The sequence below is a fragment of the Macrotis lagotis genome, chromosome 1, assembly GCF_037893015.1.
Source record: "Macrotis lagotis isolate mMagLag1 chromosome 1, bilby.v1.9.chrom.fasta, whole genome shotgun sequence".
NCBI lineage: Eukaryota > Metazoa > Chordata > Mammalia > Peramelemorphia > Peramelidae > Macrotis > Macrotis lagotis.
The window spans coordinates 117,215,923-117,229,505 of NC_133658.1; the positions used below are offsets into that span (position 1 = coordinate 117,215,923).

Here is a 13,583-nt window from a genome sequence, read left to right on the forward strand (position 1 = left end):
AATGGAGTCTCAGAAGATCTAGATAGGGCAGGAGTGTGTGTGTGTGTGTGTGTGTGTGTGTGTGTGTGTGTGTGTGTGTGTGTGTATGTGTATGCATGTGTATGCATGTGTGTGTGTGTGTGTGTGTGTGTGTGTGTGGTAGCCTACATCTTACTCAGTGGTATGGAAAATATTTATTTTTCTGTGTTCTGAATATTAGCAACAGGATCAACATTACAGGGCTACTGTGAATTGTTACATACATGAAGCACTCCACCACTCCTTAGTGCTTAGTTATAATCCCTATTGCAGATGGAAAGAAAACATGCAAACAGCTTTTCTCCTTGCTTCTGATTTACCTGCTATATGTTCCTGTTTGGGGCAAATTCCTCTAGATGACGTTGATAAACAATCGTCATCTTCTGGCGTGACCTGGATGCCAACCTCCACAGGATTGGATGCCTTTTTCATCTCGACTGGTGAAGGTGAGGGTGGCTTATCCACAGCTTTCTCTAAGCAGAGACTGCCATTGCATTGTTTCCGTTTGTGCTCAATAAAAATGAGAATGTCCCCCAGTGGGAAGTTCATCTGGCATTGCCCACAGGTGAGAAGGTCATGGTCCCCTTCTGGTGCTCCCAACGTGCCGTGGTCTGGTTCATCATCCGTAAGAATGGCTTCAAGAGGTTCGGCTGCAGTTTGGGAGACATAAAGACAGGTGTAAGAAAACAGAAGAAAAAGGGGGGGGAAATCAATTCTTCCATCCTCAATCTAACCCCTCTTCAATATGTTAAATGTAGCTGGACTTTAAAAGAAAAAAAAGATGCCATGAAAATATAAACATACAAAATTTATGAGAATGTTGATATCAACAAGAAAATGAATTTATCGAAGAGACCGCTCCTCATATTTTTTTAGGAAACTGCCCAATATACAGAACTACACAAAACATGGACTGAAAACTTGCCTGGTTTGGAAGTTGAAACCAAATGTATTTTTTAATTGAATGGTTAATATGATGAGGAAAGGATCACATAACCTCCTCCAAAAAAAAAAGGAAAAAAAAGAGATATAGCCACATTATTGTGGACCAAAAAAGTAAATATGTTTCTTTTCCCCTAAATCAGTGATTTGATTTCTAAACTTCCCAAGTACAAAATTGGTAGACCAAAGTAACACACCTTTGTATGTCTGAATGCAAGCACTCTGAAGTGTATCTAGCTAGGTACATTTCCATAAAATGTTAACCTGGAACCTCAAACAGCAAAAAGTGCTACATTTACACGGTGGTCCTAAGGAAGAGAACATTTACCTGCAAAAGCATCTAAATAAATAATCATAATACAGCACAATTCATACTGCCAAGAGACAGCCAGGCCTTCACTTTAAACTCTGCCACATTTTTTTTAAAGCAAATTCACTGGTAATTCTTCTTAGACACATTAGCTAAATAGGATACTTTTGACTACTTAAGGAAATAAGCCAACTAGTCTTTTCCCCCCTTCCATTCTGAAGAAAGGAATGCCTAAAATATTCTAAACGTGTTTGTGCTTGGTGGCCCTCATGATAGAGAAATCAGTATGGTCAACTGAATGCCACATTTCATAACAACGCTGAGAAGTCCTTTCTTTAAACTTGAAATACTTCTAATGTTGTCCAAGTTGACTAATTTTCTGAATGGGCTCCAAAATGCTTCATTATGGAGCTATTTCTGCACACACAATCACCAGTGGATGGTATAACAAGGTAGGCATGAAAGACATGCTTTCCTTCTTACCACCACCCCCCCTTTTTTTTTAAACTTTGCCCTGAAATATCTTGGCACCTAGTCGAATAGCTTCTATCATTTTAACCTTGCAAGGGGGGAAAAAGGGTTGCTCTGTTTCTGCTCATGAAACACAATGCTTACTCTACAACAAAAAACAAATTGCATTGCAAAATGCAAAACCCATCCCAAACACTGTCAGTTAATGAAAGGGAGTAGAATATATACAACTCTCAAACAGTTAATCAGTCTGACCTTCTTTAGCAAGCTGCCAATTTCACATTTAATGAACTTAAAGCCACAGAGAATCAAAAAATAGATTTTAATTTGACTGTAGAATATTGGAACAGATTTTGATAAAGTGCAAAAATCCAGTGAACTCAGGTTAAATTTATTTCAACCCTACCTAGACTGAATATTGAGGGGGAAGATCTGGAGTAGCTCCCAGTTGTGCTGGGTAAAATAATATTGAGAGAGCACTACCTAACTGCACCTGAGCTCCAAGTAGGGCACAGTGATAGATTCCATAATTTCAAGCCTCCAGTTCTGCTCCTAATTTAACATAAGGTCAACCACAGGAATATGAAGGTTATATTCCTGCTAATAAAGACAACAATTTTAGCCTTTGAGTTTCTCTTCTCAAACTTACTGACCAAAAGGCAAATAAATGCACAATAGACTTGGATACTATACTAAAACAAACAAATAAAAAATATAAGAGCTTTTTGTATTGTAACTTTCGGCTATTTTTTTTGAGAACATTGGTTTGCATTTTGAAAAAAGTGAGTTAATTAAACAGGGAAATCATTCTCCAAGATTCTCCCTGTCTAAATTAAGTAATTATTATTTTAATAGAGATAAATGTATCATATTGTTAAATGTTAATCACAAGTCATAAGCTGTAAAGCCAGAAGGAAAAAATACTGTAAAAATATTTATCTATTAAAATCAGTAATACCTGGAATCTTGGCCAAAAATATTCCATTCAAGAGGTTTCTTTTAATTCCCAGACCCTGATTGACTTCTGAAATTGGAATTCTTATTAAACAGTAAAAAAAAATTCTTCTAGATTTCAAATAGTTATAGGTAATACCACATTAAAAACAGACTTGGTTAAAGTCTTCTAAATGTAGTGACTGAGCTGATTTACAATCAAAACCAGGAAATGAAGTGGTAATTCAGAGGTTGCTGATTACACCTCCACATTTCACCTAATTAATTTTATAGGAGGCAAAGTTCTTGAAAATAACAAGATGATCAAATGTACAGATATAAAACCTGTAACCTCAACATTTTCTATGCTCTTAACGTAAATTATTGCTAATTAACAAGAATTATATCCTAATGTATGAAATACATTTAACACCGTGTTCCTTGCAAAACATTTGGCTAGAGATGTACAGAGAAACAGCAAAACGTGTTTTTATTATTGCTGTTATTATTTAAAAAATCAGACAGAGTGGTTGCACAAAGGAAATAGGAAAATACGATTCCCTTGGTTTAGCCACTGATTTGCACTGACATCTTTTCTCAGTGGCAATCAACATTTCCTTTCTGGGCATCAGATAATTTCTCTGTATTTTAATGCAAATTTCTCTTCCCCTAAAAACATTCCTAATCTCAGCCATTTTACGCGCCCCCCCACTCCATTTTCCTACCCTCCTTCACCCTACCCCCCCCCCCCCATAAACTTGGGTCTGAGGAGGGGGGAGGGAGTTCTGGAGGAGCTCTGAAGAGACAGAAAGAAATGAAATTAACAACCAATTCTCCTTCCCGTGAAATGGGAAGTGAGAAATGAGATGTTTCAGCCTTCACACAGCGAGGCTGGAGATGTCTCCGGGTTCAGCCGCTGATCTGCCTCAGCTGAGGAGATGGAAAAAGAGAAGGAAAGAAAAATAGGGAAATGGGGAGGAAAGCTGGGGGGGGGGGAGAAGCGGAACAGGGGGGAGGGGAAAAGCAGAGATGAGTGAGAGAGAGAGAGAGAGAGAGAGAGAGAGAGAGAGAGAGAGAGACACAGAGAGAGAGAGAGAGAGAGAGAGAGAGAGAGAGAGAGAGAGATGCCTTCTTCAAGTTTGCTTTCCAAGTGCATCTCTTTGATTGTCAGAGTAAGGAAACGAACGGGAGGTTGCAAATATTGGCTTTTTAAAGAAAGCTAAAACCCGAGAAAGGCAGAAGCGAAAGAGGTGGGAGACACTGGGGGTGGGGGGTAAAGGTGGGCAAAATGTTAGGGGGGCAAGTGGAGAGAGGCGCTGTGCGGAAAGTGAAGTTGGAAGCAGGACTGGCTGAGGCTGCCAGCACAATGCGAGCAGCGTGCAGAGCCGAGCTCCCGGGCCGCGCTCGCCGCCGACACGTGCAGAAGCCGCCCGGTCCCTTTCCCCTTCGGTGGAAAGGGGGAAGGGGGAGGCGCGAAGGGCGCGCGGAGCCGGGGCTCCCCGGGGCCCCGCACCGGCCCTGCACGCGGCCCGGGGCCGCGCGCCTCTCGGCCGCTAGTTTGTGGAAGCAGGACGGGGAGGCCGGAGGGAGCCGGAGGGGAGAAAGTCGTTTAAAAATAAAGAGAGACATCCCTGCGCTCCTCCCGCTGCCCGGAGTGGAGCCGCGGTCTTGGCGCCGGGCAGGCACCCCCGCCCCTGCCGCCCCTTCGGCCGCTCCGCCTTGGGGGAGCCCGGCCGGTGCGGGTCCTCCTGCCGTCCGCAGCGCGCCTCGGCGCTCTGCTTAGTCACTGCTGAGCACGCCCGCGGCGCTGCAGTCGGGAGCGGGATGGCCGGGACTACGGTGGTGCGGGCCCGGGCCGCGGCGGCGCGAGGAGGGGGAGCCGGGGCAGGCCCCCGGCCGGCCGGGGCCCGGGCCCGGGCCTCTCGCCCTCCGAGCGGAGAAGCCGCGCGCTTCTCAAGCCGCCGTCGGCCTGCTCCCTCCTCCCCGCTCCCTCCGACCCGGCCTCGCGCTTCTGTTCTCTCCAGAGCTCTCTCGTGCGTGGTTTGCGGGGGCCCCCGCAAGAACCCTCTTATTTTTGAGAGCCAAAATTAAGAACAAAGAAATAAGAGGAAAAGGGGCGAGGGGGGATCCTGCGGTTCGCGGCCGCACGCTCCCCCCCCATACATCCACCACCACCACCACCCCCCCCCGCCGAGGAAAACGTTGAAGATTCAAGGGAGGGGTGAGGGGGAAGGGTTGGGGGAAGGCGGGTTGGTAGTGGTCAGGTTCAAGTTCGCTGAGCTTTCTTGATCTTGTTCTGCCTCCTAGCGACCGACTGCAACATTTAGGCTGGGGGGGGGGCGGGATAGTAGCCAACTCCCCACATCTAACCCCCTCCATGACCCCACATATGTTAAAAAGTTAACAGGAGAATCCCCTTCAGCCACATAACTGCCTGCCCTGTCCATCCAAGGGGATGGGGGTATGGGATGTGGAAGACTGATGGGGAGGGGATGAAGCTGCTGGAAAGCTCAGGAGGTTAGGAAGCAAGAGGCTGCCCTTCTGAGAACCTCACCTTCGTTTTTCACCCCATCCTCATCCTTTAAACTAGACAAATATAGTACATATATACGAGCATAGATGTTATATAGTCATATAGAGATATTTTTTGCTAAGTCCTAAAAAAAAGCTGCCCTCCCGCCTCGGGTACCTGAAAGTATAGTAACTTCCAATCGCCGCGCACCCGGTCTGTTCGGTATCCGGCGTGGCTAGGGGAGAGTGGGGGATGGGGATGGGGGAACGAAGGAGGGAGGGATGCAAGGGGGTGGGGAAAGGGAGGGATCCTGCAACATGTTTGGGGTGGGGGTGGGTAGAAAGAAGGCAAAGGATCTTCAAAAGTGAGGCAAGTTACTGAGCCAGAGCTAGTCCACCCCCCCTTTAAAAAGGCAACCAGAGAAGAGAGTCATTAACATTAATAAACATTTTTTTTAAATGCGCTGAGGGACGGGGGGGGGGGGGGGGGGGGGCGGACGGGGCTTTTCTTCCCCTTACACTTTCCCCCAGCACTCAAACTTTGCCCCAGGCCGAGCCAAGCGCCAGGGCAGTTCTTACAGCCAAATATAGCTATTCTGACACACATCCCCCCCCCCCACACACACACACTCCAAACCACCTACACCCCCCCCCCCTTACTCCTCAACCCAGACTAATCAGATAGAGTAGAGGGAGAAAGTAGATAGCCAGAGAGTATATGGGGGATTGCCCCGGAGCCCCGCAGATCCGGAGCCCTCCACAAGCCTGTGAGCCTCCACGCAAACTTGGTCTTAGGAATCAAGCGAGTCCCCCCTTCTTTCCCGCCCCCCACTTCGTCTCGGCGGCACCAAGGAGTTTTGCAGTCACCAAAGCAAAGTGGAAGGAAAGCTTATTTTGAAACCTTCCCCCTACTTGGTTCAGCAGGGGGAAAAGGGGAGAGAGATCCAAAGGGGTGCAGCACAGGGAGGGGGAAGGAGGTGGAAGTGTGCATTGTTCCTCCTAGCTCTGCAAAACCATTTTTAAAGAAATCTCGCCTTTCCAAAGGACCTCTTTTCCTATTTATGAGGGATGCTGTGCATTCTAGTCCTTTAGAAGGGTTGGGGGAGGGGAGGGGAGGGGGACAAGGCAGGAGACGAAGTTGTGGCTTTTTCCTCCAGATTCCAGGGCATCGGATTTTTTGGGTTACTTTTCATTCTGCTCTTGTCTGAGGTGGGCTTAGGGGGAGAGAGAGAAAGTGGCCCCGCTGCCGCTTTTTCTCCTCCTCAGTCTGGTTTGGTGAGCTCGGGTCCTGTATCTGTTTGTTGGCAGGAGGCTCCCGCACACGCGGTGCTTGTAAACATTCAGACACGAGATTTTTCCCAATCAAAATCCACTTCCACTTTTTTTGAAAATCTTCCAAAAAATAGTAAGAGGAGGGAATTCCTCGCTCCCTCTCTGCGCAGCCTGCAGACTAAGTTTGCGAGAGAAGGGGTTCGGGGGGCTGCTGGGTTTGCTTGGCTCCCCCCCCCCCGGCGCCCAGGGCGTGCGGATTTTCTCCCTTTTTTCGGAGGGGGGGAGCGGGCCGCACGCTGGAGAGAGCCTCCCCGACCGTTTCAGCTTCTCTGTCTGGGGCAGGAGAAATAAAAGTCGTCTTGCGTTTTGCCGGGCGCGTTTCCCTGTCTGTCTGGTGCGGGGTGAGGAGCGGAGGGGGCGGGGGAGGGGAAGGGGCCACGGTCCTTGGCCCCGGAGAAAGAAAGGCGGCGGAGAGCCGAGGCTGGCCCGGGCTGCGGCGGCAGAGGCGGCCCAGGCAGGGCCAGCCAGTCCAGGCAGCAGCCGCGTCTCCCCCACCCTCCCTTCCCCCAGCCCTCCCCCCACCCCCTTGCCCCTGCTGCCCTTTAGCGGCAGCGGCGGCGGCGGCGGCGGCTGAGGAGGAGGAGGAGGAGGAGGAGGAGGAGGAGGAGGAGGAGGAGGAGGAGGAGGGAGGGAGCGAGGCACAAAAGACAGCGGGACAGACACCCACCTCGGAGCGGAAACAAAAGGAGGCAAGGACCGGCCACTTTTCCCCGCACGTTGCAAACGCAACCCCCTCGCCTCCCTCCGGCCGCCGCTCCCCCCCGCGCCTCTCCGCCAGGCTTGCGGGAGGAGGCGAGCGGGGCCTCCCCCCCCCCCAGTCCCACTTTCCCATTCATTAGCATCAGGGCTATCACTTTCCCTCCGGTCCACACTTGACCACGGGAGCCGGCGTCCGACGTCCACTCTCACCTCTTTCTTCCCAGGATTTTTTTTTAAGCCTTGGACTTTTTTTTCCTTTCCGGCGGTGGGAGAAAGAAGCCCCTCGCCCCTTCTCCTGTTCCCCCGGGTGGTCTGGGAGTCACTCTCATGATTATCATTAATTATTTTACAAATAAAAGAGGGGGAAAGCGTAGCGTTTCTTTTTGCCGAGAACAATTTGAAAAAAAAAAGGAGAAAAGAGAAGAGGGAAGGGGAAAAAGAAGGAAAACAGGGGTGCCGGCTTCCCTCAAAGTGCACCCCCCCCGTTTAATTTCTTCACACCTCACTTGGACGCGGTCTCTTTTCCCCCTTCTCAAAAATAAAGCGAAAGGCGTGCACACGCGCCCGTCCTCCGGCATCCTCCGCTCCGCACCCCCGTCACCACCATCCTCATCCTCCTCCTCCTCCTCCTGATTATTATTATTTATTATTATGATTATCGGGTTACTTACGCGAGAATTCCCGTTTGCTTAAGTGCTGGGGCTTGCCTTGCTTGCGGCGAGACATGGTGGGCTGCGGAGGAGGCGGCGGCGGCGGCGGCGGCGGCGGCGGCAGCGGCGGCGGCGGCGGCGGCGGCGGGCGGACTACAGCTCGGTTCACATCGGGAGAGCCGGGTTAGCAAGAAGGAGACTCCAGAGAAAATATCTTCATCAGTGCCTTTTGACATCCAAAATAAATTAGAAATAATACAAAGATGGCGCAGGGAAGATGAATTGTGGGAGAGCCGTCATGGCTTTTTTTTGGGGCAAAAAAAAAAAGAGAGAGAGAGAGGAGAGATAGAGGGAGAGAGAGAGGGAGAGAGAGAGGGAGAGAGAGAGAGAGATGAAAAAAATGGCAAAAGCCCCCCTGAGCTGCAAGTTCAAGTGCGGACGTGACGTCCCTGCGAACTTGAACGTCAGGAGCCTGGATGGACAGAGACATACAAAACATGGGCAGGGCGAGCAGGAGAGAAGGGGAGGAGGGAAGGGGAGGCTAACACCAATGGACACACATCAGGGGCTGGACATGAAAAAGAGACCAGGACAAGCCAATGGACACTGCTGGGAGGGGGAGGTGGAGGGGGGGCTCTCCAGACGCCAGACACAAGCTGCCTAATGGGGGGGTGGGGAGGGAGGAGGTGGTGCCGAGAGGGGGGCAGGGGAGGCGCGGGGGCATGGAGCTCACAAGTGGCCGCAGCCGAGTACAGGAGGAGACGGCATGGCCAGGAGGAAAGAAAAGAAAGGGGAGGGGGAGGGGAGAGGTGTGCGGGTGGGGGGGGACGTCCTCCCGGGTCTCTCCGCCACCCTCGAAAAAGAAATAGAGGCGCCTCAGTCACACGCTGAAGATGTGCGTAGAAAGGGGCGAAGAAATGCAAAAAAGGCGGGGGGTGGCCAGGTAGAGCTGCCGTAGGACACCCCCCTACACACACCCCCTCCCCCCTCCCCGGCGAGCCTCGCCCCCGGCCCCGCGTGCCTGCGTGCTGCGGCAGAAGTGAAAGCCCACAGCAAGCTGCACTTTTTGAAACTTTTCTCCCTCCCCCCCCCCATAACAATATGAAAAGAAAACCCAGAAGTTTATAACTGAGCTCCGAAGTTGCAGCCCGAGGAGAGCAGCCCCGAAGGTGGGGAGGGGGTGTCGCAGAGAGTGGGGAAGAATTAATTGTAAAAGAAGTTTGTGCTCCGCGGCAGCCAGGCAGGCAGAGGCTTCCAGGAGCCGCGGGCTCCCAGGTCCGGGAGACAGAGAGCGAGGAGGGCAGGAATTCTGTGTGTGTGTGCAGGGGCGCGAGCCCCGGAGGTCCGAGCAGGGGCTTCGGGGTGGGGGTGAGCGGAGAGGGGAGCCCCAGCTCCAGCCCATCTCCCTACTTCCCCCCACCCCCGAAGCGGGCTGAGGGCAGGTCTGAGTGGAAGCAGGGCTAAGCGAGCCTTCGGGAGACTGAGCCCAGGAGAGGTGCGGCGGCTCGCGAGGAAGGAGCCGCGGAGGCCGGCCAGAGAGAGAGACAGAGACAAGCCGGGAGAAGCGGGGCCAGTCCCGGGCTCCAGCCGGGCCGGAGCCAGCCGGGCAGCGCGGGGCCGGGGCCCGGGCAGCGCGGGGCCGCTCTCCCGGAGGCGGGAGCTGCCGCGGCCGCGGAACTTACCCTGCGAGTGAGCGGCGTGCCCAGGAGAGCAGCCTGCGAGCGGCAAGGTTGGAAGGTACCCGCTGGGGGGCGGGGAGGGGGCTGTGTGTGTGTGTGTGCGTGTGTGAGCCTGCGGGGGCCAGATACTCCCCAAAACATTGCCTTCGTCTTCTTTTTTAAACGAAGGCTTGACCCACCCGCACACGCTGAAAGGAGGGGAGAAACGGCTCTGTGGTGGAGGTGTCGGGGGGGGGGGGGGGAGGAAAGGACGTCTTCCCTCACTTAAAAACTGGGAGTCGGGAGAGGAAGGAGGGAGAACACACTCAGAGAATGAATGAATGAATGAATGAATGATGACTGTAGCCGGAGAAGAGACTCTAAGACATCTTTGAACACGCAGAGCTGTATCCGTGACGTTACCGGGGAGAGGAAAGAGAAAGGGACGGAGAGCGGGTGAGGAGGCATCTCACAGTTTGCTCACAAAAGCGGCGGGGAAGAAAAGAAAAGTGGCTGCCAACCCTGGCAGGAACTCGGCCCCCTTCCCGCGAGCGGGCCCCCGCCGCACCCCGAAAGCATCCGGCTCCGGTAGCTTCCTTTTCTCCTTTTAAAAAAAAAAAATTTTTTTTCCCCTCTTGCTAAAACTTCGAAATTAGGAGATACTTGTTGGAAATGAGACCCTGTGCCTTTAATGCGCGCGGGCGCGCGCGCGCACACATGCATACACATACATGCATACACATAGACACACACGACACACACAGAGACACACACAGAGACACACACGCACACGCACACGCACAATCATGGGCTGCGCTGGCGGCTGCCGCCGCTGTCAGACAGCGTGCAGCTCTCCGGCGTGGGATACTTTCAGTTTTAGGTAAATGTGCGGCAACAGCACCCCCTGCGACGGGAAAGTTTATTCCGAAACGTGCCCCCCTCCCCGCGGCGGCGCCCGGCCGCCAGATGTGCCTCCGGCCCCCTCCCCTCCCCCAAGGAGCCGCGGACGCGGAGGGGAGAGGAAGGAAGCCGGGGGGCCGGGGGGCCGGGGGGCCGGGGGCCGGGGAGGCGGGAGCCGCGGGGGGCCCGGACTGAACGACTCGGGGCCCGACCCGGCCCGGCCCGGCCCTTCTCCCGCTCCCTCACCTGTCCAGAGCCGAGGGCGGGGGAGAGGCCGTGGCCGCTGAGATGCTCCGGGGACTTGGATTTGGTGGGTTTGGGGGGGGTTGTTTCACCCTTCACCTAAAGCTGGTGCTTCCAGCTTCCACCGCCCCGGGGGAGCGGGGTCGTGGCCGCGCTCGGGGGACGCGCGCGCGCCCCCCGCGCCCACACTCACACTCTGCACGCAGGCACGCGCGCGCATCTGTCCCCGCCAGCCCGGCCTGTGTGCACGCTGCCGGGGATGCGGGTGTCATCTTCCCAAAGTTTTAGAGCTATTCGGAACGGCTGGCTCCCCCCGCCGAGGAGGCTTCGTCGCAGCCTCCCAGAGAAGCAGGGGCTTGTGAGGTTCAGGACTAGGAGAGTTGTGAGCTGGGAGGAGGAGCGGGGGTCCGTGTGCGGTCTGCTGTGCGTGCGAGTGTGTGTGCGTGTGTTTCCCTCTACACTTGAGAGGGGGGGAAATTCCTCCAACCCTGCTCAGCAGCAGGAAGGGATCGTTCGCAGTAAAGCTCTGTAGCATGCACCTGATAGGATTTTCCTCTTTTTCATGGCTCTCCAGAGCAGGTCAGCATCTATCTTACCCTACTGTCTATTTTTGTCTTGTTCTTTATAAAACAGCCTTTGAGCTACCAGATGAATGTCATTGCTTAGAGTGAGGGGTGGCGGAAGAAGGGGAATGCGTTAGAGGAAAGAGGGGGGTGTCGTTCGACTGAGTGTTCCATTTAAATAAATGCAATAAATACAATAAAAGCCATTTTTAGGTAACAAAAGCAAACTGTCTCGTTCTTTTAGAACCCAGGGTTTTCCGATTTGAATATTGTACCATCACTCCTTAAAAGTCCATCTTTATACAGAAGGTATAGAAGTAGGTGTCTGTGTATGGTGGAAATAGAGATGATTTATCTATAATGGCGTATATAAAGCTTTTCAGGGCTGGATGTAGTGTAAAAAGTAATGACTTTATTACCTCTGAAAGGTTCTGTGGTTCACATTTAACAGTCTTCTGAATTACAATTCATTACACAATAGTCCGCTCTCCAAAGCCAGTACATATCAGGGCATCTATCTGTGGTTATTTCCAATAAATAACTGGCAACATTTTATTGATTTTCTTAAAAAAATCATAGGAAATTAAGCACTTAGTTACAAGTAGGTCTGCTTTATTACTGCACTTGTTTGAGATTCCAGGGGGTTACTTCCTAAACCACATCTTAAAACATACATTAAAAAGCCCATTTTTTTGCAGCTGCTTTTCGTGTGTGTCAGTGGAGAGGCAACCAGTAACGTTTCCACCATTAACATATATTTAATTTCACCATCATAAAATGCCCGGAATTAAATGGAAACTCTCCCTCCCTCCCCTTAAAGCTATATTTCATGCCGTCTGGATTATGATCATGACTGTATTGGCATCTGATCCATCCATGCCCCCACGAGTCCTGCCTTTTTCTTTACCATCCCCGCTGCCTCCTTCCCCACTGTACCTGAAGTTCACGTAACCTTTTCAAAGGTGGGGGGGGGGGGGACTTTTTGGTGGGGGGGGTAGTTTTTTTTAATAAACGAGATCTTTTAAGAGATTTTTTTTAACGTAAGCAGAGATGAATGATGCAGGTGTTTTGTAGAGGGGGGGGGATTGAAGGAGCAGCTTAATGAGAACACTTGGATACACAATAAGTATATTTACCGTTCTTGAAGTGGCTTTTGGAGAGTAATAAATTATGACAATATTAAAATTATTTTCTGGCAGTCCAGTTAACTGCGTTTAGGGTTGTAAAGCCTTTGCTGATTCCATTTATGTTGTAATTATGGTCCGTGGGCTCTCTCTAAACCTTTGGTGTATTCTGTATATAAACTCTTTGCTAATAGCCCCCTTCCCCCCCCCTCCAATGGGGGAGACTTTTCCCAGGACTTCCTGCAGTATATATTCTGCCTCTGATCTCCGTATTTAATAGCCAAGTTCTGGTTTATGCTTTATAATGTGTTGACAAGTTTTCTAACAGACTTTCTGAAATAATGCACATATATTCACGTCGGTTAGAAACTCCACCGTATTTTTAGAGCTGAGTAGATCTATACCCTAATGCAGTGAGAGAGCGTAAATCATAGAGGATTTCATAGTCTTTTCAGTAGTTTTCTGTATGAAGTATGAGCATCGTGGCCTCCAGACGTAACCTTTTAGAAAAAAAGACAGTGCTTTTATTTTATGGTGTAAAGTGCTTTTAGCTTCAGGGCTCAGAACGTGAATGTGGTCAACAAACAGCTCCTGAAAGTGAGCTTAATACAGTTCCCTGGGTCCTAGTGGGGGAGGACTGCCTGGCGCTGGGAACTGGAGCTCCGCTGGAGGCGAAGGGTTATAAGGTCTGTCTCGATGGAAATTACGAGACTAAAATAAAATATTCATTGTCTGACTTTAGTGGGGCGGGGGGGGGGGACCTTTATTGACTAAAAAATAAATACATTGTAACAATCGGTTCCTGCCTCTCTCTCCCCTCCCCCACTCTTCACCTCCCACGTCTGGGGAGATAACAGGACTTGCAATCATCATCTTTAAAAAGATGTCTTATCTTTTATCTTTATTCTACCTTTGGAACTTTTTAGGGGGCTCTTGGAAAGGTCTGTCTATAGGGTTAGGAGGAGTAAGAAAGGTGAAGGGTGGAGTTATTAACATAAATGCAAATGAAATTTAAGGTAGGAAAAAAAATGATGGCTAGGACTGCTGGGGTAAAGGGAGAGGGTAGAACATCCTCATCTTGAAAGAAACTGAAAAATGACAAAGGGAAAAAAACACAGAGAGCTGCAGTCCTCCCTTGCTGCTCTTCAGGAAATCTAGCCTTCTCCAACTAGGTCTTATGTTAACTTGACTCTCCACATTGTGCTTAGGAGTCTGCAGACCTGATTCTC

At 51.0% G+C, this 13,583-nt stretch overlaps 1 protein-coding gene across 10 annotated transcripts in view; it reads right to left on the reverse strand.

The window, feature by feature from the left end:
• BCL11A (BCL11 transcription factor A) overlaps nucleotides 1–8,005 on the reverse strand; it is a 120,971-nt gene extending 112,966 nt beyond the window's left edge. For 3 of the 10 annotated variants that reach the window (XM_074206667.1, XM_074206695.1, XM_074206643.1), the window contains exons 1-2: nucleotides 7,888–8,005; nucleotides 339–668 (exon numbers count right to left, since the gene is read on the reverse strand). In XM_074206667.1, coding sequence (XP_074062768.1) covers nucleotides 339–668; nucleotides 7,888–7,942 — 385 coding nt within the window. In that variant the 5' untranslated portion in view covers nucleotides 7,943–8,005. Of the gene's footprint in view, nucleotides 1–338; nucleotides 669–2,699; nucleotides 4,099–5,363; nucleotides 5,551–7,887 lie in introns of those variants that run through there. The other 7 variants (XM_074206686.1, XM_074206640.1, XM_074206684.1 and 4 more) reach the window with 5 other exon arrangements.
• Between the last annotated feature and the right edge of the window lie 5,578 nt (nucleotides 8,006–13,583).